We start from the raw sequence: 18,520 nt of genomic DNA, 5'->3' as shown, positions 1-18,520 counted from the left end.
ACCCCTCTCCCTTCCCACCACCTTGTTCCCCCAGCCAGCTAAGCCAATAAACAAGTTTTTTATACATATATATTTTTGTTCAAATGCGATTTGTTTGCCGACTGCATTTCGGTTACGTTTCGTTGCCCACGCATCGCAGCAGTTCCGTCTACCTATGCACACCCCCTCCTCCCCCCTCCCCCTTCTCTTCTGCTGCTACCAACCTGCGCTTACCTTTGGCAAATGTCAAGCTGGTCATTTGGCTGTCCATGTCAAATGGGCGCCCATCTTGTGTATGGTTTCTATGCAAATTGCTGTCCATTAATGCCGGAGCAACTGCACCGTAAGCCTCAAGTGTTTAATGCATAATTATGAGGCTGCGTTAGCGGGCGCCCAAGAACTGGAACCACGGGCAAATACTATATGCTGCCAAAGAGACAACAAATATTGTCAAGACTACAAAACTGGATTCTAAAGGCACCGTTGACAAAACTGCAGCCACAAAAGCCAGACCAAGTCAAGTCGGGCTAGGCTAGGCTAAGCTAGGCTGCGACTGGGCCTAGATAGATGGCCAAGAAGGAAGCCAGTTTGAGGGGGCAAAGTACGAGACGGCGCAGATAAATCTGCGACATACGAGTGCCTGGCTGCCTGACTGCCTGTTAGCCTGGCTAACTGCCTGCTAGCCAGCCAGCCAGCCTGACTGTGCAGTAAGTGCAATGACATTGCAATCGCAGGCTGCAACTGCAACTGCTCCTGTCGCCAGTTTTGTGCCCAGCGGCGTTGCTGTGTGAAAGCTGCTGCCCAAAACAGACAACAACAATAACAACTAGCAAACAAACAAAAAAAAAAGAAATACTTTAATTATGGCCCCAAGGAGCTGAGCGGAACTTCTGCCACGCAACGAACGCAGCCGCTGGCCATTTTCGAGCTCTAATCGAGTCGATTTTTGGGCACTAGACGACAACATTGTCGACAGCTTGTTATTGTTGTTGCTTGTTTCGCTCTTTGTTTTTTTATTAATTTTGTTTTTGGTTGTTGTTGCTGTTGTTGTTTTTATTGCGCTAAAAGCGAAATTAGACACTTTTGCTGGGCTGTGCGAGTTTTGGCCAACAGCGACACATGCGAAATGCAAAATGACAGTTTTAGCGTTAAAAATGCGGAAAAACATGGCTAAACACTGGCGCCAGCGAAATGGGCACAGAGCACCCAGTTCCCAGCTGCAAGACGACAGACCACGACGGAACACGCCGGCGTCCCCCGCCCTGTGTGCCACCCCACGTCAGCGTCACACCCAAGCGAACGGGTTTATATGCTATAGACTGCTTATGAATATCAGTAGTCCAATAAATTCCACACAAGCGAGGTCAAAAACAGGCTGCGGCACTAATCAGACGACGACGACGTCGACGTGTGTCTTACATAGATGAGTGAAACGAACGATCACTTTCCAGGCATCTCTTATAGATCTGTATGTGTGTTGGCTTTAAAGATTGTTGATCCTAAACAGGAAATTTTATAATAGATTGATTTAAAATATGTGCCTGCTTTATGGTATTTATTGTGGGAATCAAGAACCAGCTGTGAGATAGAGATCATGTCTCTCTATTATTCACAATTAAGATTCTCAATCTCTCTAAGCGGAATTTGTAGTCGATCGATTTAAGTTTTAAGTTTTATGCTTATGCTTTTGGAACAAGTAACAAATTACTATTTAGAAATTAATTTGGGTGTCAAATTATCACGGTTTTCACATAAAGTGATTAAGCATTAGCTGAAAATCCTACTAAATCTGATCAAATTTGAGAGATACAAGTAAGTGTCGAGAGTTCCAGATGATTGAAATCAATTGAAAGATATTTGAACTGATCTACTATTATAGAAGCTGCATGTCAAATTTGGTAACTCCAGCTCTTAAAACCTAGGAGATTTTTCTCAATATCAATTGTTATCGAATTTATCGAATATCGTAAACAAACTCTCAATGCGCGGGCAATAGAGGGACCTACGTCTAAATTTTCGAAGTCTCTAGTTCTTATAGGTTATAAGTTTTGGACGTACGGAATATTTTTATAGGTTCCCAAATATGTAGGTTAAATTTAAAGATGCAAAAAAACTTTTGTTGAATAAAAAGAAGATGGCCGGAAATAAATTGTTTAAATTAAACACTTATCATACTATTCACAATTCCTTTAAAGATGTTCTACACGACGTGAGATACATAATGTGAAAAAAAATATCTTTCAGAAGAAGAAGTGTTTTTTGCAGCACAGACTAAATGCATAATATTAATTTTTTAATGATTCTACAAAATGAAATTGAATATCCCCACATTTAATCGTATCTGAATATGTTTATAGGTTCACAAATAATTGGGTTAAATTTAAAGATCCAAAAAAAGCAGTCGTTCAATATTGAGGCGCTGTCTAAATTCTGAGTTAAACTGAGAACCGGAAACAAATTGTATAAATTAAACAGATTTTGTTGTTCATAATTCCATAAAAGATGTTCAACACGAATTGCAGCTCATAATTCGTATATTTTTTTTTGCCAGAAACTAACTGATGAAAGAAGTGATCTTTCAGAAAGAAAAGCAAACATTTCATGCAGATGGAAGACTAAATTTAAAATATTCATTCGATTTATAAACAAATGCATAAGAAATGGTTTATATTTTGTAATATGTTTCATATTCAGAGAACTATTGCTTTAAAAAATGTTGTGCTCTGGGAAGTCTGCGTGAAATTATATTTTGTCACAGCAGCTCAGAGATTTCTCATAAGCACTTAAATGCCCGACTTTGTGGTATTAGCACCCGTGTCATTTCCAGAGGGGCTTATCAGCAGTAGATTTTTCAGCTATGCCGCCACGACAGGGTTGTAGCCGCTTGCGAAAAAAAAATAAATAAATAAGAGTTGTCACAGATTGAGTTGCCCGATAAAGATATAGCTGTCCCTGAACTGTGACTGTCATAAATTCCGCTCAAATTGCTGTAGTGTCAGCTACTAACAAGCGTAACAAAGTGCTTGACAACAACAACAACAACAACAACAATAAGAAGAACAACAACAACCAAGGCGACAACTGCAACAACATGAATGAAACTGTTTTACCTGCCCGCTTATGTTGTGATTAGCTTTTACCTGAGCTGTGCGAGCTGTGTGTGTTTGCATTTAGCTGCAAGGTTTTGGCCCCGTTGTAGCTCTTGCTGCGATTCATTATAATTTTTGTCAATTCTCACAGGTAGCGCGCGCAGCAGCAGCTGACAAAGGTGAAGATCGCATGGCGCTGAGACATTCACACAGGGCGAACAGCAACAACAACAACAACAAGACGCATAAATTTACAATTAAATTTAATTCGTTCGCTGGATTTCCGCAAAAAGCAGCAGCAAAAAGGGCTCCCAACAACAATCAACAATTGTTGCAGTGCAATTGCAATTGCAGGCAGCGCTTGTGGCAAGTTCAACGTCTTCTTTAGTGCTTGCCGCGCTTCGCTTGCAGCTAAAATAAAGCAGCGCAAAAAATGGCTATGCGATTCCCAAGCGCGCTTCTTGGTAGCGGCAACAACACCCGCACACACACACACACACACCTGCACACACACACATGCTTCGCCCTGTTGCCTGGCATTATTCATCCTCATTGCCACAAGAGGCCAAACCAAAACCTCAGCTCATTTTGGTCTCTACGGTTTTTCAGACCCTGTCAACAGCCTCGGCCCCAGTTTGTATCTTAGCCGCCGCTTGGGCTTCAGTTTTCAGCTACCTAGCGCTCGAGTTTAGATTTCAGATACTTTATTTTTCGGATACGCCCGCAGCAGTTGCGCATTGTTCTCGCGATTTACTTCCGCCTTGACGAGGCGGGCAGCGCAGCGCAGCGGGCAGGATGTGAAGGTCGTTGTCGCAAGGTCGTCGCGTTCTGCTTATCACCTGAGCCGAGCGTGGACCAAAAATAAAACACAAAAACAAAAAAATGAAAAGAAAAGAGACAACAACACACACTCACTAAATATTTAGTAGGTGTGCGTGTGTGTGTATCTATGTGCCACAAATATTTGCACAGCACATTCCAAGCACTTTGGCAAAGCAAATACAAATTGTAAAACGTGCAACGTAACGGGAGCAAAACAGAAAGAAGCGCAGAAAGAGCGAGAGAAGTGCATTTTTCAAATATGAAATAATCACAATGAGAACTAGTTAGGGAATACTTATGGCCAAGTGGCCATATAACTATATGTACATATATGCCAGCCACATGTGTGAACAAGATTTTAACAATTATATCACGACAAAGTTGAAAAACTAAAGAAATTACATAAGTAGACTAGCACTCGATATATCTATAAGCCAAAATAATTATTTATTTATTTAGGTATTCATTTATCAACGCAGCCAAAAACAGATTACTTGCGACTAAGAACTTTGTATCTTATCAAAAGCTAAAGTCAAATGTTGCGGAATTCGAGGTCTTCAAATGGGTTTCATCTAAAACAATTAAATACTTCAAAAATAAAACAAGAGAATAAAATTAAATATATGTAGATCAATTGATAACTTGACAGCTAACTTGGCGATTTTGAACTTTACAATCGAGCAATATTGGAAAAGGTTATCCAAGTTCCTAAGTCGATAATCTGGACACTTTTGGAACACATTTAAGCCCCTTGTGATTGCGTTTCCTAAGAAAGATTGAAATGCATTTGATGTACCTTATCTGACGGGCGGTAGATATATAAAATATATCTTATTATAATTAGATTGGAGCCAATCCACGAGAATCATTAATAGATTAGTTATCTCCAGATCATAAGACCTCAAATTTAATTCATAAGAAGTATTAATTCAGATTTACTTTGCAAACCTAGTAAGAAGTACACATCCAACGATATTCAACAAACAATATAGAGTTTGTGAAGTTGGAAATAAATCCAAGTTAAGTTTCGTTAGATTACTTTAAAGCTGAACACGTAACCTTGAAGAAGGAAAGAAACAAAATATATGGATTAACTAAAAAGTTTCCCTAGTTTCAGATGTGACTAACAAGGATAATTTCTTCAACACTTATAGAGTTTTTGAGGATTGTTACAAATCCAAGTTAAATTTATCTAATAGATTCACATAATCTAATATATGTAGTAGCTTTAAGAAAGAAAAGATATCTGTCAATAAAACAGTTTCTCTTCTTGACAATTCTACAATCTGTTCAGATTTTAATTTAAACACAGCAGCTGTCGTCCATTTACCCTACATTTATAGAGTTTATAAAAATAGGAATCAATCCAAAGCAAGAGATCTAACTATAAGCCCAACAGTTTAAAGGGATTGGAATAAGTCCAAGGTCATATTAGTGAAACGTTGGACATACAACCTTAAGGAGAGAAATGAGGAAAGAGTTCCATATCGATTCCTAAATATAGTTTTCGCACTTTACAGTTTTCAGAGTTTGCTGGAAATCTTGCGGCACGAGTAATAGATCCACGAGTAATGGGAAATTCATGATGATATTGTTATTTCTTAGGAACTTTTGAGCTCGCCGTAATTCGGTGTGTTCAACTGTCTGTTTGCTATTTGCTTAACTGTTCAAGTCATTTGGGGCACAAAAATGTTGTGCGCAATTTGTTCAAAATGTTGTTGTTTTTTTTATCCATTGTTATTTTTCGGGTTTTCGGGAAAATTACCTTAAACTTGTGAACAATATGTGCTGTTAAGGAAATCAACAAGCGATTTTTGTTTTTGTTTTTGTTTTTAATATCTGAACAATTTACAATGACAACGCGAAGAGAAGAAACGCACTCGAAATACTTGAATTGCCGTTGATGTTCGTTTGTTATTTCTGCTGTTTGCACTACTTAGTTCTGACAGATAAGATTAAAATTCGACTTAGCCACAGTCTCTGTGGATGATAAGATAAAAGCGAGCCTTTGCTTCATACGCACGCAAAAAAAAAGGAATGAATAAGAAGAAAACTGGTTGCCAATGATGCCTGACAGACAGACAGACACAATCCGTCAGATACAAATGCACAGTAAAAGCTCTCTTGAGGCGTGTGTCGAAAAAAAACAAACAAAGGCTAGAAGATATTCCTTAGAGAAATAAAAGTCCTCGACTCTGGCAAGTTTTTCTAGCTGATATTCCATTTGGAAGTGCGAAAGTAAGAGAAAGAGCTTGGAACTTGCAGAATTGCTGTCCGTTGCCGGAGTTTTCACTGTACGCAATCCGTCAGATACAGATGCACGGCAAGGTCGCTGCATGCAATAATGTTGTTGCCTTTAATTGAAACGTTGTAGCTTCATTTATAATTCAATCAATCTCTCACGCACACATTTTTGCCGCGTCGCAGTGTATTGAACCCAAGCAAACCCACCCTCCCCCCCGGGCTCCCTCTGCCTGTCACGCCCACCCCCAACACACACACGCACACTAAAGCAAATATGTTTGTTCTGATATTGTTTTGTTGTATTTGTTGCTAGGTCTGCCGCCCGCCTCTCTCTCTCTCTCTCTCTGTGACAGTTGATAAGTCCGTAACTTCGAATTCCGATTTCGTCAATGCCCCATTACGTGGCAACTGAATGCCAGGTAATGCCACTCATTTTTTGTGCCTGACGGGAGTTACATTGTGTCTGTAAGTAATTTTTTTTATCAGACGTTATCAGCAACTGAAATCGGCGCAATACTTTCGTTTAAGCTACATGTAAATTTTCCAACATATTCCACAAAATTTAAACAGTTTATCAGGTGGTTTTGTGGAAATGTAGATTAAGTGCGTGACACGTGTTCCGGGCTTAAATAGATCTTAAATAGCACAACTTTTGATGGGAGTGCAAATAAATAAAGCTGGCGTTATGCCAACTTCTGCATAAAGAAGGGGCATACGTGAAAAGGTTCAGAGTAAGATGTTATATTTAAATGAATAAATATAGGAATAGCAGGATTTCATTCAAAAATTCTGTTTCTATATAAAATACAACAATTATTTAAGTTAATATATAGAAACTTTACTTTTTAATTTATTTCCAATTAATGTATTTCGACTTATTTCTTGCATACTTTTTTAATACTTTGATAATGATATCGAAGTTATTCGATTCTCTATTTTGTCCTTCTACCTATATCTATCTCTATATCTTTCTGCCTATATCTTCGTCACGTCATCGTTTGAACTTGATTTATGTACGTTTACTCATTATTTTCTAGTTCTGGCAACATTTTGGTAGTTCTGTATTTTAGCCCACTCTTTGTTTTAGCCATCTACCGTTTGCAGCCCGTCCCGCCCCATTGCACATGTTCTATCCAGAGTTCTATTAGCTAGTGTAGCACCTGGCGCTACCTCTGCTCCGATTTACACAGCTTTTACACTCGTTATGTCATCGACTTCTTTGTTGACTTTTATCAGTTCTACATGTTTTTGGTCCATTCAAGCTACAAAACTGACCCGAAGCAAATAATTTTCAGTGTGCATCACTTTGCGGCTTCTGCTGTTTCTTGGCTATATTTTTTGTTGTTGTTGTTGTTTTTGTTTTCCTGAACATGTCTCGCGTCTGGCGCCAATTAAAATAATCCAAAACACGTACTGGCCGCCTTTGTTATGGGGCTGTGTGCAAATATGTGTATGCTTTATATGGCTGGGAAGAGTTTTCCCAAGTGCAACTGCCAATGGGGCGGCAGCAGCAGCAGCAGCAGCAGCTGCTGCTCTCAGCCAGTGCTCCGCCTCGGTTCCGCTGCCTCTTCTTCTTCTGCTTGGAGCTGCAGTTGAAGCGCGGAAAATGGCAAAATGCAGCCGCCAAAAACTGGTCTGCCTTAGGAAAATGTTGCTTGTGCGAGGGGAGGGTGGGGACAACAACAACAACAAAATATCAGCTTGAGCAAAACTTGTTGGCCTCAAAGCACAAGATGGAGTTGGCGAAGAAGAAGAAACAGCCGCAGCAGCAGCAGCAGAAGCTTCTTGCCACCCGCTAGATGAGGGCGAAGAAGAAGAAGAAGCAGCAGCAGCAGAAGAATCAGCAAAAGCAGTTTTGTTGTAAGCGGAAGAAATGTGCACGTTGAAGGCTGTGCTGCACTCTTTTTCTTTATTGTTTTATTATACAATTATTAAATTTTTTATTTTGTTTATTTTTGCTGAATTTTGTAATTTTTCAGGCACATTTTACACGCCGCGCTTTTGTGCTTAATATGCCGTTTCGTGTTGCGGCCGCTCTTGCAGTTGTTGGTTTTGTTGTTTTTGTTGTTGCACTTTTGTTTGCTAGCGCGACGCGTGATGGTCGCCGCTGCTTCACTTTACACTCACTCACTTTCGCACACACACACACACACACACACGCTCATGTAACAGCACACACACACACACAGGCTGGCTGCTTAAGAGTTGTCATCAATTATTGAACCGAATGTAAACAGAGAATCGAAAATTAATTTTTTTCTATATTAATTTTCTTTGAATTAATTGCATGGTGCGCTCAGACACACAGGCACGCATACACACCAGCTAGACACACAGACACGTAACGCGCGGCCAATGAACGCGGCATGTACTTTTTTGCTTGCTAACTGCACGATACGAGAGCCAAAAGTGGACTGACACTGGAGACAGAGGCACGATCAGGCAAAGCTCACGGCAGCAGCGGCTAGTCAGAGTCAGAGTCCAACACCTACACATGCACACACGGAGACACGCTCTCGCAGCGGCAATTGCGAAAATGTTTTTCTTCGGCCACGCAAGCCACAAGCAGCGCACGAGAAAGAGCGTGAGAGAGAGAGAGAGAGAGGGAGCGCACATACACAAACAAATCTTAAGTCTGCTTTACCTGCGCTGCGCTGGCTGTCAAAAACCCCAGTGGAAATTTGAACGCTGCTCTCAATATGCTGGACAAGAGTGGCAATTCCATTTGGTAAAAACGTTTTCTAATGGGGGTCAGTCTTATCATAGAGGTCTGCCTGCAGAGAGCAGAGCAAACCAATAGCAATAGCAAAAGCAACAAAAACAGGTATTTTTTTTTTATTGAAAGTCACTCAGTATATCTCAGCTGTCGGTGAGCGCGCCTGCAATACCGCGCGTCAATGTGTGCGTATGCTTAGAGCTGCTGAGAGTGTGCGAGAGAGGCACCTACACATGCACACACACACACACACACACACACAAGCAAGCACAGGCACACACGTACACACATGCACTGGCAGTCAAGCACTCGCTCGCTCGCCACTTAATCAGGCATTGGACAGAACCTGTTGCGCGTGCTATGCGTCCAGTTCTTGCTAAAGAACAACAAGAACAAGCACGACAACGAGAACCTGTTGCGGCGACTGCGACGCTGGCAGCGGCAGCAACAGCAACAGCAACAGCGGCTATGGCTGCACTTAGCCAAAATTCGTGCGGACAAAAGGCAAACAAAGAAAGTAAAGACTAAAACAAAAAGAAACGCAGCGAGAAGCGGCAAAGCAAAATGAAGGAAACGTTGATAAGCAAGGCCGAGCTAAGGCTGAGCTGCTGCTGCTGCGCTGCTGCTGCTGCGTCGCTGCACTTCAAAGTTGATTTATGTGCTGCTTCTTCTTATTGTTGCCGTTTGTTGCCGTTTGTTGTTGTTGTTGCTGTTGGCACTTTTGATTTTCAGCGCAAGTCGCTTCCAATTAAGCAAAAGCAAATGAAGAAGAAGCAGAGCGACCACCAACGTTGTTGCACACAAAATGATTTAGGCCAATATTTGTGCCCAATTATGATTATGGCCAGTCTCCTTTGGCCGTGTCAATCAGGTGCTAATGAGCCCATTCTGTGCCATTTAATTTATGTATGTGCCATGCTTATAAGGCATTATTGCCATGGGCTGCAGCATGTCGCCGCTGCCGTAACGGTACAAGCGAAAGGTGGCAACATGCAAATTGCCACAATAAAAAACAAAAACATCAGCGCAAAAAAATACAATACAATAGATAAAAAAGAGCCCAAATATCAACAATAATCAACGGTTCTCGGCTAGTTCTCAACTTTCGTTTGCCATTCTCACAGTTCGTTAACCGATTTTAAATGATAAAGGCCAAAAGCACGCGCGCTCGTTAGATGCCATGCACTGGGCCTAAAGTTCACAAGCCAGCCCGGGGTAGTTTTGCGGCTAAACATGTCTCGCTGAGATCAGCATCTGTTCGGCCGCCAGCTTTTGTTGCCGGCTTGTGGTCCAAACAGTTAATGCCAACTACACGCACACGGGTTCGCGCCTCGAACGGAGCTCCTCGCCAATTAATCATCACGGTTTTTTTCTGCTTTTCTTTTTTTGGTGGGCGCACACATTTGTTTATTTGTGCGGTTTGCAAAACAAAAACAAGTTTAACGCTGGCCCTGCTTCGGGCGGGTGAGAAGAGGCAGAGGCAGCATGGAATGTGCCGCGACTATCAATCAGTTATTGTCTATTGTCCATTGGGCCAAAAGCAGTCGTTACCAAATCCGTATTGGTAGCTCTTACAGCTGACCTAAACTGGCTCGACTTTCCATTGGAAAAGCCCCCCCCCCCCCCCCCCCCCTCCACTTCCCACAGGCTAAGCAAACAGCTGCTGGGCCAAGCTGAAGGTTACGCTGTGGGATTGGGAGTGGGAGGAGGGCGGAGCGGATGCGGGCGCATTCGCTGTTTAAGCATTCAGGTGCAAAACGCTGGCAAGCGAAACACACCCAGTTCCAGTTGCTGATATGAAATCAAAGGCATTTGGACGTGGGAAACGCAACGGTCAAAATCAGAGCTCAGAGCCCTTTTCAGTATGTTGTATAATTTGTTTGCAATTGTCGTCGGGCAGCTGCCACGTTGCATTTCAATTGAGCGCCACCGATGACGTCATCACCATTGCTCCATATGCTGAAATTTGCATGCAACAGTCGCAGAGACTGCCCGGCATGCCTTTGGTACTATGACACACACACACACACATGTATCTCTCAGCTCTTAGATAAAGATGCTGCAGTTTTTCTTTGATATTCAAAATGCAACAAAAGGCCGCCCTCCCGCCACGCGCCACGTTGGCGCGGGGCGACACAGTTCCGCGATGATGTAAGAAATCGAATAAAAAAAACATAGTTGCAGCGGGTGACCCGAATCTACTTAAAATATATTTTTATGTACGTTTGAGTACAGTGAAAGCTCCCCTAAGCGAACAACAGTTTGTGGTCCTTTTTAAGAGAAGATATGTCGTAGAAATAAATGCATATATAAAATGCATCATTATTTGTATAATAAAAAAAAGATGATTCAAAATTGAATGTGGTTCGTGTCAGGCATGTTTTTTGCAAGGAAAAGTTGTTCAAGCAAAAATGCGTTTTTGTCCGTTTTAGTGCAGCGTTCACTGTACATATTTGAATGATATTTATATGGCAAGAGGAGATGTGAGACATCATTTTTGGACTGCGACCGTCCTCTGGCCTGGCGGCATTTTGTGACTCTATCTGGCCGCGGGCTACAGTCAGTCCGTCAGTCAGTCAGTCAGTCCGTCCATCAGCCAGTCAGTCAGTCAGTCGGTTCGTCTAATTGGATTTGCGCGCTTGTGCGTAACTATAAATCACAGCGAGTGCGGGCCAACGACGGGGTGTTTGAAGCAGGGACAACCGGTTTGCTTTGGATAGCCAAGTCACCCGCTTATAAACAAAACTGCAGAGCGTTGAAACCCATAAAGCTTTTCGACTATTTGTTAAGTGGCCAAAACGGTAACAACAAGAAGCGGCAGCATTGCTCGAGCCTTTGCTTGGCTCATAAACAATATGAAGAATAATTATGCTGCTGCATAAAACTAGAGAAAAACAAAATAGAATATCAGCTTACGCAACTTGGCCTATAAGCTCACACTGGGTTTAGTGCTGAGCAACGTTTTTACGTCCAAATGCCATGTAAAACAGTCGTGTGAAATTTATTAATGGCACCCCAAAAAAAAAAAATAAACCGCATCCACTTGCTCGATTCATAATTCTTGTTAGAAACGTCGTCTTGGGATCTTGTAAAAATGTGACATTCCGGGAAATTGCCCACTCGGCACTTGTAATATGCTGTAAGCTGATTTATTCTGGCACACCCAAATTTGTAAGCGGATGTTGTAAGCAGGCTGTTGCAAATCTAAACACACGCACACACACGACACACACACACGCACACACACACTTGTAGTGTGTACGTACAATTTGTTCTAGCGAAAAGTGAGAGAAAAAGGCCCCAAACATGAAAACATTAAGCAAAACCAGGCATTTTGCTGTTTCTGCCTGTTGTGTCGTTTTTTTTTTTGTGTCTTCTTTTTTTTTTTGGTGTGTGTGGTCTCAAGCCCTACGTGTGGCTTGAACTTTGCCAGGCAACTTGTTTGCGTAGCGGCTGTCGTTTCCTGCAATTTATTAAATTTCATACAAAGGCAAGGCAAGGACATTGCCTGGGCTATTCAATTACCAACAAAAACTGCAAATGGCAGGCTTGAGTATGGAAAGTTGATACGCTGACAACACATGAGTTGCGACTGCCGCCACAATTCAAAAAGTACTCACTGTAAAGTACTCATTGGCCAGGTGGCAACGCTGTGCCGCCCGCAGCTGATTTCAAAGCAGATAAAAAACATATCTGTTGATTGCCTTGTTGAAAACAAAGAAAACAATTTTGCACCGAACTCTGTGAAAATGTGAAAAGCTGCACCGAGACACGCCCATACACAATGCATACGGCCCAGGCACGGAATAAGATATTCAAAAGCTGGTCAGGCATCAGCGAGGTGTCCATCATCAAGGAGGTGGCCACCAAGGGCGAGCACATCGATCTGTGCATGGAATATTGGGCTGGCAAGCGAAAGATACCAGTTCAAGAATACAGACATTACTTTTACGATGTGGTACAGGCTTATGTGCAGCGTCTGCTCTCCGAGCGGCTCGTCTGCAAGGCGGACAACGTGCTGCACAATGTGGAGCGCGATGTCAAGTGCTTCTTCTATCAATATGCCTGCGAATGCGACGATGCGGATCTGAGTGAGTTTGTACTGGATCATTTGCGCTGCCGTGAGCCGCAGCTATTCGAGCAGGAGCAGCCTGTGCTGGCGTATTACTGGTCCCTGGTGCAGCAGCTGCGCGAGTGCAGCGACCTGCTGGCCCGGCACCAGGCCCTGCTGCCACGAGTTCACATCGAGGCGTTGATGACGCTGCCCGAGCAAACGCTGCAGCTGCTCATTGTTGAACTCTACTTTGCCAATGGCAATGAAGCACTGTTGCCGGAGTTGAACAAGCAGCTGGTGTGGCAGCATCTGGTAGACACTGGACGTTTGGACAGACTGCGTCGCTGGTGCTGGTGCCAGGAGGCTGCGGCCGGCACAGCTGACTTGCGGCCACTGGAGCAGGCCTATGTGCGCTGGAAGATTGAGCCACTCATGTATGAATATGCCCTGGAGTACTTGCAGCAGCCATGTGAGCTACTGCGCAATTTCTTTGCCCGCGCTGGCTATTTTTTTCCAGCTGAATCCTCGGACATGTCCACGCTGCTGCGTCGCCTGTGCACAATGCAGTGCCTGGAGCAGCACAAGGAGCTGCTCAGCCGCCAACCACTGGCGTGTCATCTGCTAGAGCGTGGCTACCATTCCCTGCTGCTGCTAGATTGTGTGCCCGTCTCGGCGCTGGAGCAGCTGGCGGGCGAGAATGAGCCGCTGCTGACACTAATAATCGATCTCAAGACACACGACCTAATGCAGCGCGAGGGTTTCGAAATGGTGAGTACGTCGGCCTCGTCGGGCATCTATCAGGAAATCGACTAGAGTATTCTTAATGCTTCCACTTTTTTATCCACGCAGATATCCAAGAGTGTTCAGAGCTATCTGGAGCGCACTCACCATGGCGCCGAGTCGCTGCAGGAGCAGCCACTGCTGACCTTCTATGACTTCCTCTGCCATGAGCCCAGTGTACGTGCTTTGGAGGGTTTTCTCTCCTCCAGCAATTTGCGGCGAGTGCCGTACCTGAACTCCCTGATGGCGCGCTTTGAGCATCATGGCACGAGCAGCTCGACTGCGGTGCCCAGCGCTCACGAGCTGTTCCACAAGTTCAAGAAGGTCAACTTTGCTACACTGGCGGCGGCGGCGGGTCAGGGCGAGTTGGTTAGCTTCTCGAATGCGCGTCTGAGTCAACGCTATGCGAGCAAGGCGCAGCTGAACTACACGCATTATCTAAAGCAGCAGAGGAGCGCCTATGCCGTATACTATTTCCTCATGGAGCAGCTGCAGCTGTATGGTCAGATCACGCGCACACAGCTGTTCCACGCCTGCGAGACGGCCACACAGCTGGCGCTGCAGCATGCGGGCGATGAGGAGCTCGTGACGCACTGCGTCGCCTGCTGTGAAATGTTGGACTTCGATACGCAAACGTTGCGCAGCTTCCTACATCTGCAGCGCCTGCTGCCGGCAACAGGCGTCTCCGGCGGCTACACGAGCCAACTGCAGCACTGGGATCAGGCGCTGGTCCAGCAACTGCTGGCCACGCCCGAGCAGTTTCCACTGGAGTCATATCAGGCACTGATGCGTCTGGCGGCACGCAATGTCCAAGGCAAATGGCCCTCGGCGCTGTTGCAACACTTTGCGGCACGCAACGATTGGTGGCAGCTGCTGCTGCTCTTCCAGTACTTCGATCTGCCGCTCAGCGAGCTGAAGCAGCTGCTGCCGCACTTCAAGTGCGGCGCGCTGGGCGTGCATCTGCTGCGGGCGCTCAGCTACGACTGCATCCACGAACGGCAGCACAAGCGCGCCGGCAATCGTCGCAGCGATGGACAAACCAATTCCTCGCAAGAAACTATGACCAACTCGTCGCACAGCTCTGGACTGGATGCCAATCTGCAGCAGCTGCAGCGTGATGCCGGCCAGTCGCTGTGCAGCCTGCTCACGCACAATGCACAGCAGGATTTGTTTGCCCTGGTGCTCTGCAGCAGCAACAGCCTGCCGGAGGAGAGCATCGGCAGCATGGCCAGATTCATGGAGCTTATGCAGAGCAGCGCACAGCACTGCAGCAGCATTAATCTGCTCAAGCATTGCGTGCGCCAGCAGATGCCCGTGCTGGCCGTGCTCGCGGCGACATTGAGCGAGCACAATCGCGACTGGTGCTGGCTGCTCTGGCTGGCCGTGGCCAGTGGCCAGTGGCTGCAGTTGCTCCAGGCGGTCACCAAGTCCAAGGAGCCGCAGCAGCAAACGGAGCTCGTTTGGCTGGTAATACGTGGCGCTGTCAGCGGGGGTCAGTTGAATGCGTTGCTGCACAGCTTCTGCATCTTTCAGCCGGTGAGTGGTTGCCTCTCCCCACCTCTCCCGCAGATCCATAATTATAGTTTCCTATTCCCCTTGCAGCACTGCAAATTCGTGCACCTGTGTCACTTCCTGCAGCTAACCGCGCAGCAGCAGGACTTTAGCGACGCGACCATTGTGGAGCTGCGTCAATTCTTCTGCAGCTGGAGCCAGGACGCAGTGCAGCTGCCGCTCTGTGAGCCACTGGCGCGCAAACAGCTGCTGCAGCGCTGCATTGGACTGCTGCTCATTCAGCTCGAAGCCAACTTCGACTGCGTTATGCAGCAGCAAAAGTTTCTCGACTGCATCTGCCGCTCGGATGTGGGCGACATTTGTGATTTGTTGGACTTTTGCCTGCTGCATCGCATATTTGGCGTGGCAGCGCCTTGGCTGCGTCAGCTGGGCATCAACTACGAGCAGCTGGTGCGGCGGGATAGCGCGGAATACAAACGTCTGGTGGATGCGCTGACGGAGGCCAAGGCCTATGACCAAGCGCTGCAGCTGGCGTCGCTGCTGCAGCTGCCGCTGGCGGACATTGTCTATGTCAAGTGGCTGGCCGAGCTGGAGGCGGGTCAGCTGCGTCTGCACGAGGAGTACGAGCAAGAGATTGCACAGCATGCCCTACCCCCGGCCATATTGGTGAACTTTCTGTTGCAGGCTGCCGCCCAGCAGCCGGAGTCTCAGCTGCGTCGTCGCTACGAGCTCTTGCAGAGCGCGCTGGGCGTCATCAAGCAGCACCATCTGTTCCCCAACGAATGCTTCGACCGGGATCAGATTGAGTATGATATGGTTTTGTGCTATTTGCAGCTGGAGCAGGAGCAGCTGACGACCGTGGACATTTATCATTCCGAGTACTTCGAGCAGATAATGCGACAGGAACGTGGTGTTCTCTACAAATCCTTCTCAGAGCTAAAGGAACTGGCGGGCATCGATGATCTCAGCATAGCCAACAAATCCCAGCTGACAGGTGAGATGGAGCAGCGGCTCGATGCGCTGCTCAACATGCTGCTGGACGAGGGCGATATTGTAGAGGCACTGCGTCTGCAGGAGCTGTTCGAATTTCGACCCAATGATCTGCGCTTCATTGTGTTCGCGATGGCTCTGGCCGAGGGCATGACCAGCATTGCGAATCTGTCCAGCAAGGAGCGCCAGCTGCTAAGCGACATCGAGAAGAGCGCCTTTCCCAAGTTCAATCGACTGACGCTCAATCAGAGTCCCATGACCAGATGCAGCAGCGACTTGTCTGGCAGCTGTTCCACGCTCGAGTTTGAGGAGATTCCTTCGAAGGAGAAACAACAAACACTGGAAACACTGCTGGGCATTGGCTCCAAGCTGAAGCACGGCGTCGAGCTGGGTCGGCGTATTGTGCTGTCCTATCGCGCGGCCATGTATCTGGACAAAGAGTATTTGGATGTGCTGCGCACCAAGGACGTCAGCGTGCTGCTCAAGAGCGCCGCCGAGGAGGATTGCCTGCAGCGTCTGTTGGTGGTCAGCGATATACACATCTCCACGCGTCTGACCCCACATGAGGTGCGCGTCCTTCGTTCACTAATTTATGCTGCTGCTAAATAAATTTAATTTTGCAGATTGCCGACTCCTTGGCCCTGGAGCTGACCACTTGCATTGTGCGTCCACGTTTCTATATATTCCATGCCAGCCAACAGCCACGCAATGCGCCGCGCAACGCCGATCTCTGGGGGCACAATATTGATCGGGATTTTCACCTTTTCCTGGAGCTAACGCCCAATACGACGCTGCTGGGCAACTGTCTACTGGACTATTGTGATGCACTCAAGGCCTACAGGCGCTACCAGGACAACAAGCCCTACGAGCAGAGCACGGCCTTTGAGCGTCTCTCCGGGATTATTACACTCTATGGCCTGCCCAACAGCGGCAGCAGCAGCAGCAATGTGCCTGGCTCACCGGGCATACCCCAAGTGCTGTCGCACAAGAAACAGAATCAAATCTATGTGGAGCTGCTGATCAAGGCGCATTTGTGCTTTGTGCACGAGTGCTCCATGGAGGGCATTGCCAGTGTGCTGGAGCGCGCCAAGCTGCTCAACGGACAGCTGACCAAGGCCAAGTCCTGGTCGCTTATCGTGCGCCTGCTCATTGGGATTGCGCGCTATCGTGAGATGTTCTACTGCTTCGATGCGCTCATCGAGAACGAGCAGTTCGAATCGCTACTGGGCCAGTTCGACGAGGATCAGAAGAGCGGTCTGCGACAAGCTATCTTGGGCTATCTGCGCGAGTACAATCCCAAAAATGGCAAGGATCTGCTGCGTCTGGCCGCCCATCATTTTCTTATGTACAAAGAGCTGGCAGAGATGTGGTCACAGGAGGCGCAAAGTATCCTGGATAGAGTGCGCTCGGCGGCGTCATCTGCAGCCGAGCCGAGCAAGCTCAAGGTCAGCCTGGAGCTGCAACAGCAGCTGCAACAGGCGCTGGAGTTTTTCACGCATGCAACCGAGAACTATTTGCTGGACAACAAGCTGATTCTCTCCCAGCAGAGTGTGGCGCGCGCTGAACTGGTGGCCATGCAGCTGGATTTGTGCAACAAGGCGCTGGAGAAGCGCGGCGGCGGAGCAGCTGGTGTTGGCACAAGCAGCTCGGCGCCGCTTTGCATCAGCGTGATTGGTGTGCAAACACGGGAGCAATTCCGTGAGCTGGTCAACAACCATTTAAGGTGGGTTTTTAGGGGATTCAAATTGAAACACTAAAAAAGACTAACTACCGCCCTATAGAGTACCCCAAACCCTGATACTGAGTCGCGCCTATGGTCACGATGTCAACTGGAGCGAAGCTCTGCTAACTCAGTTTGTGTTGCTTCAAAGACGCAGCTATCTGCAGGATTACCGCGGCCATCAACGCATCAATGATAACGTCATTGAGCAGGTTGTCAAGGGGTAAGCGAAATCGGCACTCACCTGACGCCTGACTAGAACGACCTTGTTCCATTTCAGGTATATATTGCACACTCAGAACAATCCATCGAGTGCCAAACACGAGGAATCTCTGGCTCAGCTGGTGGAGCTCATTCGCTCCGTCACACTTAAATACAAATTGGCATCCATTTTGGGTCTGAAGGGAATCGTCATGTCGCTGATAAACGACTCCACGGTACACTATTTGCGCGACACGAACTTCGGACGCAATGAAATGCACAACGTAACGAATATGTGACACATGATATGTGATTTTAACAATATAATATATATAAACGTACTGATTGTAATGCCAAATAGTTTGTTGAATGCGAAAATTTTAACAAGGCGCGAAAAACAGCTCCAATTGTAG

At 46.3% G+C, this 18,520-nt stretch overlaps 1 protein-coding gene across 2 annotated transcripts; it reads left to right on the top strand.

The window, feature by feature from the left end:
• The first annotated feature begins 12,553 nt into the window (after window positions 1-12,553).
• LOC115759544 (spatacsin) lies at window positions 12,554-18,449 on the top strand. 2 transcript variants are annotated; one of them, XM_030700511.1, is made up of 7 exons: window positions 13,235-13,338; window positions 13,422-13,672; window positions 13,754-15,220; window positions 15,287-16,753; window positions 16,810-17,909; window positions 17,968-18,129; window positions 18,187-18,449. In XM_030700511.1, exons 1-7 carry the CDS (start codon window positions 13,311-13,313, stop codon window positions 18,404-18,406), a joined length of 4,695 nt encoding a protein of 1,564 aa, XP_030556371.1. In that variant the 5' UTR covers window positions 13,235-13,310; the 3' UTR covers window positions 18,407-18,449. The 2 variants fall into 2 exon arrangements, with proteins under 2 accessions (XP_030556362.1, XP_030556371.1); XM_030700502.1 differs by having other exon boundaries at window positions 12,554-13,672.
• Window positions 18,450-18,520: the final 71 nt, after the last annotated feature.

The sequence above is a fragment of the Drosophila novamexicana genome, unplaced genomic scaffold, assembly GCF_003285875.2.
Source record: "Drosophila novamexicana strain 15010-1031.04,08,12 unplaced genomic scaffold, DnovRS2.1 tig00000008-arrow-pilon, whole genome shotgun sequence".
NCBI lineage: Eukaryota > Metazoa > Arthropoda > Insecta > Diptera > Drosophilidae > Drosophila > Drosophila novamexicana.
The sequence above is the reverse complement of the archived record's forward strand: the minus strand, read 5'-3'. Positions and strand labels throughout refer to the sequence as shown.

What these genes read in the sequence shown, in the direction of transcription:
- LOC115759544 (XM_030700502.1), top strand. Translation starts at nt 12,635, where the DNA reads ATGCATACGGCCCAGGCACGGAATAAGATATTCAAAAGCTGGTCAGGC. An exon ending in GCTTCTGCATCTTTCAGCCG is followed by an intron (nt 15,221 to 15,286) that starts GTGAGTGGTTGC and finishes TTCCCCTTGCAG; the next exon opens with CACTGCAAATTCGTGCACCT. An exon ending in CTGGTCAACAACCATTTAAG is followed by an intron (nt 17,910 to 17,967) that starts GTGGGTTTTTAG and finishes ACCGCCCTATAG; the next exon opens with AGTACCCCAAACCCTGATAC.